This window comes from Carettochelys insculpta, chromosome 1, assembly GCF_033958435.1.
Source record: "Carettochelys insculpta isolate YL-2023 chromosome 1, ASM3395843v1, whole genome shotgun sequence".
NCBI lineage: Eukaryota > Metazoa > Chordata > Testudines > Carettochelyidae > Carettochelys > Carettochelys insculpta.
In genome coordinates this window covers 105,384,972-105,401,880 of record NC_134137.1, presented here as the reverse complement: position 1 = coordinate 105,401,880, position 16,909 = coordinate 105,384,972, and the positions used below count along the sequence as shown (strand labels likewise).

Genomic DNA, 16,909 nt, shown 5'->3' with positions numbered 1-16,909 from the left:
TTACCTGCTCTATTATCTTTCCTGGCACAGAAATTAAGCTGACTGGCCTGTAGTTTCCTGGGTTATTCTTATTCCCCTTTTTATAGATGGGGACTATATTTGCCCTTTTCCAGTCTTCTGGAATCTCTCCCATGATTTTCCAAAGATGATAGATAAAGGCTCAGATATCTCCTCTATTAGCTCCTTGAGTATTCTAGGATGCATTTCATCAGGCTCTGGTGACTTGCAGACATCTAATTTTTCTAAGTGACTTTTAACTTGTTCTTTTTTTATTTCAACTTTTAACCCTACCTCTTTCCCACTAGTATTCACTATGTTGGACATTCCTTTATCACACTTCTCAGTGAAGACCGAAACAGAGAAGTCATTAAGCATCTCTGCCATTTCCAAGTTCTCTGTTACTATTTCTCCCTCCTCACAGAGCAATGGCCTTACACTGTCCCTTGTCTTCCTCTTGTTTTAATAAATTTGATTTTTATCTCATAGTGTAGATGTAGCCTAAATAATACTTAGCCACATGACTTGGGCAGCTGGCTATTATTTCCATCTTGGTCTGGTGTGTTTTCCCTGAACTACCTGTTCTTAAAGCAGCCATGCACAGGAATCAGCTGGCACTGGGCCCTCATTGCTGTCACAAGAAATACACTATGTTGTGGCATCAAGCATTTCATGGATTAGAAAACAGACAAAAGTGGGCGAACTGACTTGTCCGCGTTTACATGTACAACTCAGAGGCAAAGTAGGATTTCAGGCTTACATATGCCATCTGCAGTGGCCAGATAATACTGTTACTTCAATGTTTAGTAAAGCAACCTTTTACTATTTTGGAAACTTGGTATAAAATTGTATCTTTTCTTTGAAATACATTCTGTAATTAATATATAAATATGCTACAGTAAAACCTCAGAGTTACAAACACCTTCATAACTCTGAAGTGTTCATATCTCTGAACCAAATATCATGGTTCTTTCAAAAGTTTATGTCTAAAGTTTGACATAACTTCACTATGAAGCAGAAAAATGCAGCTTTTCTTTTATTTTTAGTACTTTGTTTTACACAGTACTGTGCAGTGTGTGTGTGTGTGTGTGTGTGTGCATGTGTGCACACTGCTGCCTGAATGCATACAGTAATCCTTCAAAATGCATGATTTCAAGTTGCGCTTAAACTAGCATTAACATGTGTGGCCTGAGTTTAACACCCTTCTTCCTCCCCTGTTCAACAGCCCCCCGCGTGGCCCTGGTTTAATCCCCCCAGGCCCTGGTTCAACCCCCACCCGCGGTCGTGGCTCACTCCTTCTCCCCGCCCCCGCATGTAGCTCCGGCTCACCCCTCCCCCTTACACATGGTTCCGGCTCAACTCCACCTCCCACCCCCCCTGCAGCCCTAAGCCACCCCAGTCTTAACCCCCTTGCTCCCCCTCCCATGGCCCCAACCCACTGCCAGGCTTAACTCTCCCCAGCTGTTCCTCCCAACCCCTGGACTTACCTTTCAAAAGGAGCTCCAGGTTCTTTTGCTTGTTCCCCAGCTGCAGAACCTGCATTCCGCTGGGGACAAAGGCTGCCTCCTCTGACTTAGGTGAAATTCAAGTTATGTGAGTGTGCGTGGGAACACAGCCCTCGCATAACTCAAGGGACTACTGTACTGTATTGTACTGTGCTTCTGGGTCCAAATGAGGCATAGGGGTAATTGATCAGTTTGTAACTCCAGTGTTCATAACTCTGAAGTTCTGCTGTATGTAAAATTTGCTCTGTTTGAGTATATATACTTGTCAATGTTTAGTGTAAGATATTTGACTTTAGCTTCTCCCTTTTGTGCTGTTTTAGTGAATGTTCCAGCCCAGCATGTTGTAGAACCTAAAACAAATCCATCACTCATGCATGGTAAGTTCTTTAATAGTTATAGTTGCAGTCCATGGAGATCTAATACTCAGTCTTCAGATTTATCATATGTGGGGTCATTTCTATGAGGATACTTACATTCACTAAAGAATACAATTTATTTAATTGTGCTTTAATTCTCATATTAAACATTGTTCTAAAATACATGTAAAGGTATGCTATAGATTTAGATAGGAATAAAAAATGACTATGCTTTGAGAGTGATTCCCACAAGATGGATGATTTTTATCTTGTTTTTTCCCAACTGAGCATTGGAAGTAGCAGCAAAATTAGTGTAATTCTGACTTTCTGTTAGAAAAATATTGAACAAAACTGGCATTTACCTAAAGACTGCGTGTGCTCTAACTCTTAGAAAAAATGCATTTTTTCATGTGACTTCAGTCATTAGCTGGGGAAAAAATACAACAGACGTAATCAGGAAGTTTGAACTTCCTTGTTGGGATGATTGTGTACTATAGGTTAATATATTGGTTTACTAACGCACAGTATTCTGATATCTTATACTGGAAAACACCTACATTGACCTTATATTCTTTCATCCTATATTGTCTAAGAATGTGTCATCATACCATGTCATCTTACTGCTTTACTTTTGTTTCTTTTTAAACAAAAGCAATATTTTGTTAAGTGTATCCAAATAGTTTGTTAGGTCTCATCTTTCAAAACAACGACTAATACTGTTACCATGGTACAGGTTCAACTTCTGAAATCCAGGACATTCTGATTTGGCAACATCCATGGTCCAGCACAACCCTGGATGTTGCTGGACCAGAGAACTCTGGTGGCTGGGAGCAGGTGCAAGCTGTGAGTCCCAAGACCGGAAGTTCTGGCTGGAGCTGTGCAGCTCCAGCTGGGGTGTGAACGTGGTGGGTGCCAAAAAGCCAGTATGGGCCAGGCTGCACTGGCTGGGTAACCTCCATGGAGCCACAGTTGGTAACTGACTGCTTCAGCTGGGAAGCCTCAGCCACAGCTGGGGACAGGCAGCCCCGGCTGGGGCCAGGCAGCAGCTATGACTCAGGAGCTATGGCCAAGGCCAGGTTGTCACACCCAGGAAGCAGTGGCTGGGGATTTGCAGCCGCCACTGGGTCCAAGTGACTGCAGTCAAGGCTGGGGCCGTTGCCACAGTGAGGGGCCGAGTGCCAGGGAGCTGCAGTGTCCAGAAGCAGGAGACTTGACAGGGCCATGAATCCAGAGGCTGGGAGGCCAGAGGGGCTAGCAGCTGGGAGCTGTCCAATTCCCCAGGCGGAGCCCCAGAACAGGGCCCATGGACAGCAGGGGAGCATTGACCTATCCCAGTCTGGAAAAATCCCTGGTCCGTGGCCACTCAGGTCCCAGGGGTGTTGGACCAGGGAGGTGCAACCTGTAACTGGAAATTGTTAGTGATCAGTAGGATTCTTTTTCTGAATAACATTTCAAATAGTAAAGTGACAGAGTTGTGGGTCTTGTTAGGTTTTATATATTATGAAGGAATGTTATTACGTGTGCTATGTGAATTAATTTTGCAAAAATGATTCTAAAATTGTTTTATTCCTAAACAAATCTTTGTAAGAAATACCACAGAGAGAGAAACTTTAATACTTCTCGGAGACGCTTCTATAATTTTTCTTGTTTGACAATTGAAGTTCAAGTTTAGAGGTGCCCAAAAATAGAGAGTAGAAGAAAGGTTCCACATATTATGGAAGCTTTAGACAACTTAATTAGTAATGAACAATTGAAACAAAATTATTGATTTGAAAAGGTAGGCTGTAACTGGAAATAGCTGTTTAACCTTAAAGGGCTTTTATGTTTATTGAACTATTAGTTTATTGAAATAAGTTTTTTAAATGGAATTGCAAAGTAATGATAAAAATATATTTAAAAGTTTTCTGTCTTTTTTACACTAAAACAACTTCTTACACATCAGGATGGGGAAACAGGAGGAAGAAGAATTAATTAAGAAACTTAATATAAAGTAGTTTAGATATGGAATCAGAGTTCAAGGATCTAATGTTGTCAAGAAGGTGTGCTTCCTCAGGTATACCTTTACAATCTTCCAAGTATAAAGCTTTATTTTAACTAATTCATGCCTTTCTTTTTTATCTACAGTAGTAGACTTGTTTCAGTATTAATCACCTTTAGTGTTCTGACTTGCTTATTTATATTTGCAGTTTCAATGATTAAGTTCTGCTTCTTTCTCTCTGCTCTTGTGGATGCAGTTGCATTTTATAATACTTCTCAACAAAGAAAAATATTGCTGCTCTCTTTGTCAGTTTACAGAAGGTTCAATGTTGTTTACTAATGAAATCTCCAGCGAGGGTGCTGACTTTGCATGATTTTGCTGATGATTATTTAATTTATCTCTACAGGTCACTGTCTGTCTCTTTCTTTCTTTCTTCCCTTCGGCATGTTGTTTTTTATCCTTTAAGTTCCAAATTTCTGCATATGAAGATTAGTGGCAACTTTAGAGCCTTTCCCTAAATTTTTTAAGATTTTCGTGGGTTCTAGCTGTGTACCCAAAAAATATAATGTAGCTACATCAGTGGCATTCTGAAAATGTATTCCTTTACTAGTAATTTGAATAAACACTTCTGCTTTTTTATTGTCCATCTTTGAAATCAGAAGATATATACCTATCAAAGCAGTTGCCTGTATCTGTAATACCCAGACTACAGTAAAAGCTCAGTTATCTGGCACCCAGATGACCTGCACATTGAATTAACCAGCATCCCAGCTCCAGCCGGCTGGTGGCAAACGGATCCTGCTCTCTGGAGCCATCCCCCTGCCCTCTTCTCCCTTGCAAGTAATCGATTAACCACTGAAATTTTCAGTGGTTACTCAGTTATTCAATATCCCAGTTGATCCCTGTTCAGCTTGTTGTATGTTGCAGACCTCTCTCACAAGACCATAAGCATAATAAGTGTGACATTTATGAGCAGCCGATTCAGCTGAAAAAAGTGGGTGTGCTGGGGAATTGTTTGTCTTGTTGACGTGTGCCATGTTGCTGAAAAGGTTGGGAAACACTGGCCTACAGATCTTATAAACACACCTCTATCAAGCCAAGCTCATTCTAGTCAGAGGTGTCCATTCTCTCTGCATTCACTGGCTTGGAGAGGCCCATGTGCCTCAGAAGTACACATTTTGTCTCAAATTAAAATCCAGAATCAGAAGGAGACATGTTCTAAAATTAAGACTGCTCATGATAGAAAGTTCACTCCAACCAGCCTTTGACCTTGGGTCCAGAACTTCCCATGGATAGCCATCCCAATTGAGACTGATTCCATAAAAGGCATTGGACCAGTACTGTGCAGTGACTTCAAAGAGAAAATCCTTGAATTCCCTTCAGAAAGTCTCAAAAAAGCAGGCCATAATTTTCTCAAGCAGGAAGGCAGCAGAGAGAAAGAGGTCCCCAGTATGGTTGATAACCTTGGTGCTGAATGACCCACAGCTCGATCTCTTTGAGGCTGCAGGTACCACTGGTAAGTCCAAAGACCTTAAGAGGACAGGCCCAAGCAGAATGGTGCTGTTGGGGAAAAAGAGAAACAAATGTAAACCCAGCTCACTTAGAATGGGTCTGATGGCCTCTGGCACCATAAAAGGCCATGGTGACATTTACTGGCCTTCTCAGAATGCAAAGGGCTGCCTATACCCATAATTCTCTCCACTTCAATAACACCTACTCAGTGAACCTCAGCAGTACCAATAAGTGTTCTGGTACCATGGAAATTTTGGTTGCTCAAAAGACTTGACAGTCTTGGAGATGCCTGAATAAAACATACTGGGGACCAATGTAACCATGATATGAGTTATGCATAAGTCCCTGGACTTAGACATTCTATTCCATCATCCTACCCCATCAAGCAAAAGCAAGGAAGACGGGAGAGGGTGACCTATACTCAGCCTCTCTTAATTTCTCCATTGCAACACCAGGGAGCTAGCTGTGTAGAAACCCAGTTATCTTCAGTTTCCCACTGAGATAAAAAGACCCACTCAGTCTGAATACCTGCTTAACTCTGGCTGTAGTGAGACTCTGGGTATCATATAGACGACAATTTTCAAGGACCTCTAGCATCACCAAGAGGGATAATAGAAGATAATTTCCTTCTGCTTCAATAGCTAGATCTCCTAATCCTTAATAGGAGTCCTTTGAGGAACAGGAGTAAACACTAGATAAGGAAGCCAGTCTGATGACCAACTTTTCTCATCATCTGATGACACACTTATGCGTCCCCTCTTCAACTAGAGCAGACACCTTCAAACAACTTCAGTAGGGTAGTGGATTCCTTGTAATTCACACTGAAGAAATCAGAGGGTCACAGCATAAATTGCTAGACATCCTACTAATATTGTCATCAGCAAAGATTGCACTCCACGTTAATGATGTGCTGCTTGATCTGATGAAACGTATATGGCAGACACGAGCTACAATATCACAGATGTGCAAAACAAAGAACAAAAAATATTATCTGCCCTCTAAAGATGGGAACTTACTATTTTCTCTTTCTTCACTTCCCCAAATTTACTGGTTAATGAGGCTGTTAATGAAAGTAGCAGGGTGTACTAAACTAAAACAACATTGTACAATAAGGACTGAAAGCAACAGGATGTATTTGGATGTAAGTCCTCTTCTTCAGCAACACTACTATTTAGGATCACTAGCTGTCAAGCCCCCAGGGCAGAATACAACCATATCAGTCATTCTAAATTAAACACCCTTATTGAATAGTCCTCATTGCATTAGAAAGAGAAAGTCCAGTCGTTGCTGAGGGCCAGCTCACAAGAACAGCATTATAAGCTTCTCTGGATGGTGCAGAGATTTCTGTTTGTTCCATCTCCATGATGGTTGTCTTGAGGAGGGAGTCTTGGCTTAGTGTCTGTGGCTTTTTCTTTAGGGATTTAAATTGTTTGCACCAAATACAGATAAATCCCTCCATACATTATGATTCTAATGCTTTTCTTTAGTAGGGTTTTTTTTTTTCATTTTTAGTCCAAGTGGCAGAATTGTCCATAGGTTCAGTTCACCTCTTTCTAAGCTAATATCCCTGAAGCTTCATTTTATTTTATTTTGGTCTGTTTCTTGTGTTGTTTAGAAAAAGTCCATTGTGGGATTTACTCGCATTTTTGGATGCTGAATCAGAAAGATCGTTCTAATCAGGGACATACAGACCTTTCAAAGAATCAGACTGGATACTTTTTATGTTGCATGTATTTTTCAGCTTTAATTTTCTTCCCTCAGTAGTAGAGTTGTGCTAACACAGATTGCAGTACAGAAGCCACGTTGGATCAGTTGGTTTCTGGATTTTTAAGAAGAAACAGACAGTGGTCTTTTTATATTCTTCACTTGTGAGAAGTTATAATCTTATTTTGTATATGTGAATCTCACTGTGGATAGCTATACATTTGTGATCAACACCCACATATTTGGATTACTGAAATGTAGTCAGTGTGAGACTAATAAGAAACTTCAGATACTGCTTCTCTCATGGAGTATTATGCTAGTGTTCTGTCAAGAGAACTAACTTCCAAACTCAGCATGGAACAAAATCTTGTTCTCTGAGAATGCCTCTTTCTTTACATTCCAGCCTGCACACAGAACTTGGAATGCTCTTTCTGACACCCTCTGGATTTAAAATTGGGATGGAGTTCTGGCAGCAGGCTGGAGATTGACCTTGACTCCATGATTCCAGAAGATATTGTGACTTCTGCACATCAGGGAATATTGCAAAATCCTCCTTTTTGTCTGGGTTATAGGGAGGGTTTTGTTGCTTTTTTGTGTGTTTGGAGGCAAAGGTTTTTATAGTCCTATTGAGTTCACTTTTAGTCCTTTGTTTTCATTTCAGTTGTTTGTGCAAATTGGCCTTGTGCTTCTAGAGCTGTGATGGGCAATCCAGGCTAGTAAGTGGGCTCCATGAGTGGTCCTTCTTCATCTCTGTGGGCTGTTAGATTGTCATAACCAAGATCATCTCCCGTGATAAGGTAGTTTTATTAACTGTTCTGCATACTTGGAGTTTGTGGGGTATGCCGATTGAATTGTAGCAGCACTTTAATTGGATGCAGAGCATGTGCATGGCTCTCGCAGTTGAAGTTGTGTGCAATTAGCAAGGACCTCCTTGCCTATGCCCTTGCTGTCTGCATATATCACTTTAGTAATACCAGCAGGAATAAAAATCAGCAGCTGGAAACCAGTGGAATCTGGCAACCTTGCACATGAGCAATGATAAACAAAATGTCTCATGGTCCACACACACAATCCTGGCAACAGAGAGTAAGCTGTGCTAGTCTATACACTATCAAAACAAAAAGCAGTCAAGTAGCACTTTAAAGACTAGCAAAATAGTTTATTAGGTGAGCTTTTGTGGGACAGACCCACTTCTTCAGACCATAGCCAGACCAGAACAGACTCAATATTTAAGACACAGAGAACCAAAAACAGTAAGCAAGGAGGACAAATCAGAAAATGATAATCAGTTATCTGCTAAGTCCTTTGTGTAGCCAGAGGGGAGATACAAAGGTGGCTTAAGTCTGAAACCAGGCTTGGAAGTTTTCAGTAACATCCAGACCTTGAGAGAAATCTTGGAATAACAGATAGGTGAGCAGAAAGGAAATGTTTAGTCAGATGTGATCAGGTTATTTTTTTATTTTGGGTTTGGTGTGGGACTTCTTAGGCTGGCTAATGTACCCCCCATGCACTGTAACTTTTAAACTGAATCCTAGGGAATCTTTGTGTTTTAATCTTTTGTGTTGAGTTGCTCCAAGCATACTTACCAAGAATGTGTTCTTTGTTTTGTTAATAAAATCACTTTTTCAAGGTGATGATTTGATTCTTGTGTCCTGGAAAGTAAAAAGGGCTTTCTCAGTTGGGAGGTGGCAGCTCCCTCCCAAGATCTGGGAATCTGTCACTTTGGGAAGATTTAAGCAGAAGTCAAGGAATTTTTAAGGTCTTTTGAGAGCCCCCAACTCTGCACTCAGAGTGCCAGAGAGAGCATACCTCACTTAGAGAAATAATTTGTTTTGTGTGTGTGTGTGTGTGTGTGTGTGTGTGTGTGTGTTCTAATTTTTGCCTAACCTGTCCCTTTCCACCACCATACAGGGTTTGATCTCTGATAATCAGCAATGGATGATCAAAGATACTATGGCTAGCACAGTTAGCCACCACTGTTACTAGTCCATATATTGTTGATTTTCAACTCAGCATACTAACCATAAACTGGAGCTGCAGATTATTTAAAACCCTGGATGCTGGGAATTCGGATTTCCTGTTACAGACTACTTGAGAAGGCGTTGTGCCAGGATGACATGACACACTTAAGCAGATTGCTTTTAAGGAAAGTAGACACTATGGGGACATACTTAATCCAGTTACATCGTAACTAGCTCAGTAGCCAATACCAAACAAGTGCTAGCCAGCAAAGTAGGCTTTTGCTCAACCAGTCTCTCAGTAGAGATTGGGTTTTAAGTCGTCCATGTGTAGTATAGGGTCTGTGGAATCATATTCTCATCCTGTGGCAGGGCTGTAGGTAAGAAGCTGTCTCAGCACTTGTGATTTGTTACAGATTATATGGGAGCCAAATTAAAGGGTAAATCATAAGTCTAACACTGTGAGTAACCAGATCAGAGGCTGGACACATGCTTAGAATGAGGGAGCATGAGAAGAAGAGCATTTGCAAAATCCTGTGCAGCACCTCTCTCTATCCCTCCACAGAGTGAGGTTGGGAGGGTGTGGACAGATGTGTCTCCTGTGACTCCAGTCACACTCTTCCTCTTGCTCACTCCTCACCTCTGCTCCCTGTCGTGCACAAACCATAAGGGAATTGGGATTACTTTAAAGAGCAGCTCTCCCTCCTCCATTCCCCTCCATGGATGAGTAGAACGACCAGTTCTGGTGCTAAGGAAACCCTTTGTGGAGTCAGGGACAGATTTTGCCTCTAACTGAATAATTATTTTAAAAACAAAACAAAGCCTCCATACACCCATACTAAAGTAAAGTGAATGCAGCAAAATCTGTTTGTTTGTATAGGCCCCTCTGTATGTGGGAGCCTGTAGCTTTTGCTGTGTGCGGCGATCTGGCTCTAGAGACTACAACTCCCACGAGGCTTTGAGAAGAGGAGGGGGCTTTTTGGCCAGGCTGAATAAAGAAGATGGTGGTCTCCTGTTGTTGGACAGAGAATGCTGTTTGAACAGACTGCTTCCAGGCAAGGGTGAAGCTTTCTCCCAGCCAGGAACTGCTTTGGGGGGCTGCAGCCTGCTGATGAGAGACACAGGGAAGGAACTTGACCTGTTTGTGTTAAGTGCCGCAGAAGCGAGCTCCAAGTCAGAGGCCCTGTTCAGTTGGTTGCTTTGCCCGGATTGACACACAGAACCCTGATCAAGCTGTCTGCAAGCCAGTGAACAACAGTGCATGTTACTGCAAGCAAGTAACTGGAACTCTGATCATTAAAGAGTGTACACTCTTGGGTGGGAGAACTGAGGGCAGCGTACATGCCAGTTATGTTTCATTTATTTCTGTGTATATTGCTAATTAATTTCATTCGTGTTTAGTCTGTAACCCTGTCTCCTTAAGTTGTTAAGTAGAGGTGTGTGTTGATTCTTATGTGCTCTTTCTGTTAGACATACAGGGTGTGTCTATGCTAGCCGGCTACTTCGAAGTAGCTGGCACAATGTCGAAATAGCACACGTCGCATCTACACACACCATGCACTATTTCGACATTGAAATTGATGTTAGGCGGCGAGACGTCGAAATTGCTATTCCTATCCGAAGATGGGAAAGGCACCCTACTTCGACTTTCAGCGTCGAAGTAGAGTGTATGTAGACAATCTGCGTCGCGCTACATCGAAATAGCAGGGTCCTCCATGGCGGCCATCAGCTGAGGGGTTGAGAGGTGCTCTGTCCAGCCCCTGCAGGGCTCTGTGGTCGCTGCGTGCAGCAGTCCTTAGCCCAGGGCTTCTGGCAGGTGCTGCTGCTGCAGCTGGGGGTCTGTGCTGTGTGCATGGGGTCTGCAACTGGTTGTCGGCTCTGTGGACCTCATGCTGTGCAGGCCGAGTGTGTCGGGGGGGGGCGTCTTTTAAGGGAGCAGCTTGCTCTTGCCCCAGAAGGGCTAGTCCAGCCTGTGATCCCATCCACAGGCTTTGCTGGCCCCTTATTTTGACGGAGAGGGCTTGTGTGTGTGGACGCTCCGCATTTCCTTCTGGGGCAGCTCCTTTCGACATTCCCCGTCGCTACTTCGATGTTGAACATCGACTGCACCAGCCCCAGAGGATGTGTAGATGATACACGTCGAAATAGCCTATTTCGATGTTCTTACTTCAAAATAGGCTACTTCGACGTAGTGTGCTAGTGTAGACGTGACCATACTATTTATACTGTTTGGGAGTTACATCCAGATTATAATTGAAATAAGTTTCCTGGAGGTTTCCAAAGGCACACCACTAAGAGTGTACAGGAGCCAGCCAGGTGGAGGCACTGCCATTTTACAGAGCTTTAGAAATCTGGGGTGGAAAGGGGATTCCCAACTATCCAATATCACCACTGGGACACTCAGGATCTCCTTTAATGTTGAACCTCTCAGGCATACCGACACACAACTCAGTGCTGCCTGCTCCCGAGTACCCCAAGGAGGAGAGAAAAGGGGTTACATTTGTATAGCTCTTTTACCTGTACTGACAATGAAAATATAACATGTTAATTACTTTATCTTTGGAGTCTTAGGAATGTGTGAACAGAGGTTCTTATTTTTATTTAACTAAGAACTTGGTTAATGCAGTGTGAATACTCATATTTAATTGCATATATTTCTATGTCCTCCTACTTCTCTTCTTACATTAGAAATTTAATCATTTTAAAGCTGTAACATTACAACAAAATTCTGCATCTTGTCCTCTTTCATGTAACACTTTTACATGGGCAGGAGGATGCAAGTGAAATCTGTCAGTCTTTAGAAGAATCACTTCAGTGTGTTGCAGGAGCTCCATGTTCAACAGAGGAAATGAGGTCACTTTATAAACTCCTGGAGGAAGGGATCCCTGGTGAGATCCTTCCTACAGTGAAGTCAATGTGAGTTTTGTCACTGATTTCAATGGTGGCATGATTTTAACACATATAACTTTTGCTTTTTGCATTGATCTGTAAAACATCATCCCCTTTTGGATGTACAAATTGGCAAATTAATATTTCTCAAATTTAATTAACTTTACTTTATTAATACATTTTTGCATTATGTTTCTGAGAACTTCTGTATGTGGACTTACATTTTCTTTTTGTAAACCTTTACTAGGATATGAAGTGCAAATAAATTTCTAACTTTGTTGCAGTGCATTTTGCATTAGGCAAATTTAGCATTTAAATTAAAATGCAGCTCAATTAAAAATTAAGCAGTTATTGTATTGGGTCCATATCCTACCAAATATAATGGTTGCTACTTTGAACAGTCTCATTGAATAAGGCCCTTATGATTTGGATCTGTGAGGAAGGTTGTCAGCAGTCAGAAAAAAGAAAATCAAAAGTGACATCTCCAGATATTCTTTTTCATAACTTTCCCCTTTCGGACCTTCATCTTGACTCTTTTCTATCCTGTTTGTCTGCTATTCCTATTTTCCCTTATTATTAGAAAAGGCACACTTGGTGCATATGCTGGAGCCCATAGAGGAGCGTTCAGAAGAGGAAAAAGGTAATAATGGGATCAGTCAAAAATGTAGTGAGCATTGCTTGTAACCATTTTATATGGCAAAAAATGGGTAACATTGTTTGGTACTTATAGTATGTTTCTGTTATTTTGAACATGTTTTATGTAATGTGAGCAAGATGTATGACCCTTTGTTACTGATGCTTTTAAAATATAATTTCACCATCCAGATTCAATATATTCTGATGGCAATCTAAAAATTACTTGCAATAAGCATATTCTGTACATTTTTCTAATTATGTGGCTATTTTAATTTATGAAGCTCTTTGTGTATGTGTAAAACGGTAATACTAATGAACCCAAATAACCTATTTTGACCTATATTAACAAAAGGTCATAAGGTAAAGTTCCACTGTTTGCTAAAGCCACTTTGCGTAAGCTTAAAGTGGCCAGGGAGACTCCATGGAGGGGATCTCTCCAGAGATTTAAAAGTGGTGAGGACAGTACTGCTACCTTCTGTATTAATAACTTTTCCACCCTCAGCATAAGGTGCAGGGGGCGGGGCGGGAAGGGGGAGGGCATGAAGTGTGAGCAAAATGGGGAGAGGGAGTTTGTGGTGGAGCTGAGTTCTGAGGTGATTAGTCCTCTACTCTCCTAAGACCTGGGGAACTTTTTGCAATTGATGGAGTGAAGGCTGTTCCTGTGGAGCCAGGCTCAGACAACTCTGAATTAGGGTATGAAACCCCACTGTCGGTGACACCTCCTTAACTCCCTCTGAGTGCAGCTTGGAGAATCAGGGCCCTGGGATTTACCATGCTGGAACAAACACCTCGTATGATATTCTGCCCCTGGCACTGGCTGGTATTTTCAGTGGAGAAAATGTGAAGGGTGAATTGAATCATCTTTTAAATAAATAAGCTTTACAAATGACAATAATGACAAATCTATTTTAAAATAAAAAGAAAAAATCAGAGGGGGCTAAATTGCTCCTGTAGGCAGGGCCCTGAGTAAGAGGCGGCGCAAAGCTATAATATTATACCCTTTTGGGGTGTGCCTACTAGCATTGTTGGCCAGTGCAGGATGGAGATAGTTGCATGGTCCCTCCCATTTGGTCACAGGGAAAGTCAGAGGTATCCAGTAATGTTGCTGCTGTGCCAAAGCCACAGTCGAGGGAGGTTCTGCATATCTCATTGGTGGGTGAGGACTTTGCACCCCTTCACTCTTTGTGTGGCTGTGTAGGACCTGGACACAATCTAGCACTTAATATTTTACTTGTCTGCTGGGGTCTGATATGAGGATATTGTATTTCTCTTGCAAGAGTTATCAGTAACATCTAATGAAAGGCTAAAGAATACAGCTGACCGTTCCAAAATTAAAAGTGTGTTATGCCATCCGTCCTCGGTGGGGAAAAAAAATCCTGTAGTCAGGTCAAGGGCATTTTAAGATGTAAAATGTTTACTGTGTGTTTTGTGTTAATTTGGTAATTCAGCCCATATTTTTATAGTTAATAAAGTATTTAAATTCACTTTTCACATTCAGAACATTGAGAAAGAGCTACTACCTGATACCCCAAAAACATTCTCCAGTAAGGTACCTCCTAGGTCAGGGGTGAGGAATCTTTTTCAGGTCGGAGACCACTGGCCCATAGACAAATCAGTTTGGGGCCACAGAAATGAGAAACAACCCGCTGCTCCCCACACACCCTAACTGATGTGGTCCCTTACTGTGTGGGGGCCGGGGCTGTGGGGTCTGGGCAGGATGGAAGGTGCTGAAGCGGGCTGTGGGTTGTGGAGAAAGAGGGTGCAGGAGAGGGTTGGTGATTTGGGCATGAAGTGTTGAAGGAGGGTTTGTGGTGTGGGGTCTGGAAGGGAGGGGTCAGAGTGGGGAGGAGGGTCAGGGTGGGAGGGAGCAGAAGAAGGTGTGGGTGGGGAGTCAGGGTGGGAGGAGGTGCAGGAGGGGTGTGTGAAGTCTGGGTGAGAAGGGTAGAGGGTTTGAGATGTGAGGTCTGGAAAGGAAGGGTCAAGTCAGGGGTCTAGGAAGGAGGGTGCAGGAAGTGGGTATGATGGAGGTCTGGATAGCAGGGGTTGCAGGAGCTCTCAGAGGGCCTGGTGTCTGGGCAACTGGGGGTGTACTTACCCTTTCAGCACTCTAGATGCACATGGCTTTACACCCTTTTTCCCCTGCTCCCAGGCACCCCCGGAGCAGTGGTAGGAGGCCTCTTGGCTGGGAGAACAACAGCAACTGTCAGTGTAGCCCTGAGCCCCTTACTGCTCCCCCACCTTCCCCCAGCAGAGCCAGTCATTTGCATCCGCACCATGGCTTACCTGACTCAGTCTGCGAGGCACCCTCCACGCTGCCGTGGGCCGGATGGCATGGGGGGAGCCCTGAGCCTCAGGATCCAAATCCAGACTTTGACTGGGGGTTCCCCACCTCTGTCCTAGGAGATGAGAAAAATCTCTAGCTTATCGCATTTTCAATCATAAGACATGACACAGAGTTGGCTTTGTCCTCAGATATTACTTTTAGATAATTTAATTATCACAATAGAATTTTCCTTCCTAGAAACACAGACAGGACTCTCCATATTTCCATATTCATACATGTATCTGTACAACATAGACACAGTATGAAAAATCATTGTCAACCAAGACAGTATGACTGCTTAGTGGTCGTCTGAGTGGTGGATTCTAAGTACGTCTATGTTCTGTAAACGAGTTCCAGATGTTATTAAAAGAAAAAGGCCATCCTGTGCAGACAAAACACCATGATACAAAGAAAACATTGAACATGTGTATATTGTTATAAAAAAATGCATGGTTTGGTTTTGTCTTTGTTTCGTCTCGCATACCTATACGCTGCCTTTTTAAATATATATATATTTTGAGTATAATTTTCCTATCGTATTACAGAAGCAGAAAAAATTGAACACAAAAGAGGCAGAAGTAAGCAATATTTAATAAATGCTTTGAAGACTAATCCGTCGTTAACTAAAGAATTACGAACAGTTTTGGAGCAGACCCTGGTGGAGAAATTGGAATCCTTGGGAATTAAAGCAGTAAGATAATTTTAAATGATTATTTTTCATTAAGTGATGGGTAAGATCCTTTTCCCTCCCACCTTTTTTCACTTCATTTCCTTACCACAGCCCTCAGTGATTGTTATATCCCAGTATCATTCCTGAGAGGAGCCACAGGTGGTTACTAGAGACCAGTGTGAAATATCCCCTCATTCTCAATATTATATTTTATCCCTGATGCTCAGTGATTTAAGGTTGGATGTTTCACTTGTTCCTATAGGAAAGTTATGATGGGTATTTTTTGCTGTTCTAATATGCGCCTTTATCCAGTTCTCCACAGTAGTGTTTATGACAGGGTGCACTAATCTCCTGTGGGTCAGGTGTGATCCTGCACTCTTTCCTGTCCCTAATGCCCCTGTCAGCTGATGACTTCATTAGGTGGCTGGCCTCAGGCTAACTCACACATAGTTGAAATGGATGAATCCGTTCCAGAGTCACAGAGGTTCAGTAAAGTCTACCACTGTGCCCTTGCTGGTCTGCAGCACTGTCTCTGTGCTTAATTCTTAGCCCCGTTGGGATGGGCTAGCTTCAGGTCTGTCCCTGCCCTGTTAAAAACAGTGTCCCTAACGGTTTCTGTATGGAGACTCTTTGCCTTCAGTAGTTCTGCGGTGTCCCAGCTCATGGAGACAGATTACGCCTTATCTTCAGTCCCCTGCTGGCGGGTAACAAAGTTCGACAAATTGTTGGCCCTCTTTAGGTTGTCAGCTGCCACCTGGGGCCTGTTAAAACTTCCAGCCCCTTCCTTGGGCTTCTTCAGTGGCTGGTATGGGGAATCTGGACCTGACCATTACTGTGGGACCAACTCAGGGGCCCTACAGACAACAACTACATACTGTTTCCTCTGCTTGGCTGCTGCAGCTAGTCTCTGGAAACAGGATATATCCAAGGTAGGGTTACCACCTTTGGAATGGGAAAAAGAAAAAACAGCAAAGCCCTCCCTATTCCCCTGGGCAAGCCAGCACAATACACAACCCCCAACCACAAGGCAAGTTCGCCCCCCTTCCCCTAACACCCACTGGTAGTATCAGAGGGAAAGAATATGGATAAGACTGGCAACATCACAGCTCCTCATTTTCACATGCTTGAGACCCTTTCTTGCACAGTGTACCTGTGTAAGGGTAGGCAGACAGATGTTATGCTTTCAGCAGTTTTAATCTGTTACTGCTGTGGAAGTGGGATCACTTCAGTGTCTTTAGCTGGAGACAGTAACTTTTAACTTTAGATATCCCAGTGTACTGTGATTTTATTGCTGGTGCCATGTTAGCTGGAGTTTGTGTCAAAGTTGCAGATGCTGGAATCAAGACATTGGGTGATAAGCTTATTAATAGAAGAATTTCTA

At 42.6% G+C, this 16,909-nt stretch overlaps 1 protein-coding gene across 2 annotated transcripts in view; it reads left to right on the top strand.

The window, feature by feature from the left end:
- The window catches only part of DZIP1 (DAZ interacting zinc finger protein 1), a 62,521-nt gene that overhangs the window by 33,508 nt on the left and 12,104 nt on the right, over positions 1–16,909 (top strand). For both annotated transcript variants that reach the window (XM_074983108.1, XM_074983107.1), the window contains 2 exons: positions 1,823–1,879; positions 15,404–15,549. In XM_074983108.1, coding sequence (XP_074839209.1) covers positions 1,823–1,879; positions 15,404–15,549 — 203 coding nt within the window. The remainder of the gene's footprint in view (positions 1–1,822; positions 1,880–15,403; positions 15,550–16,909) is intronic.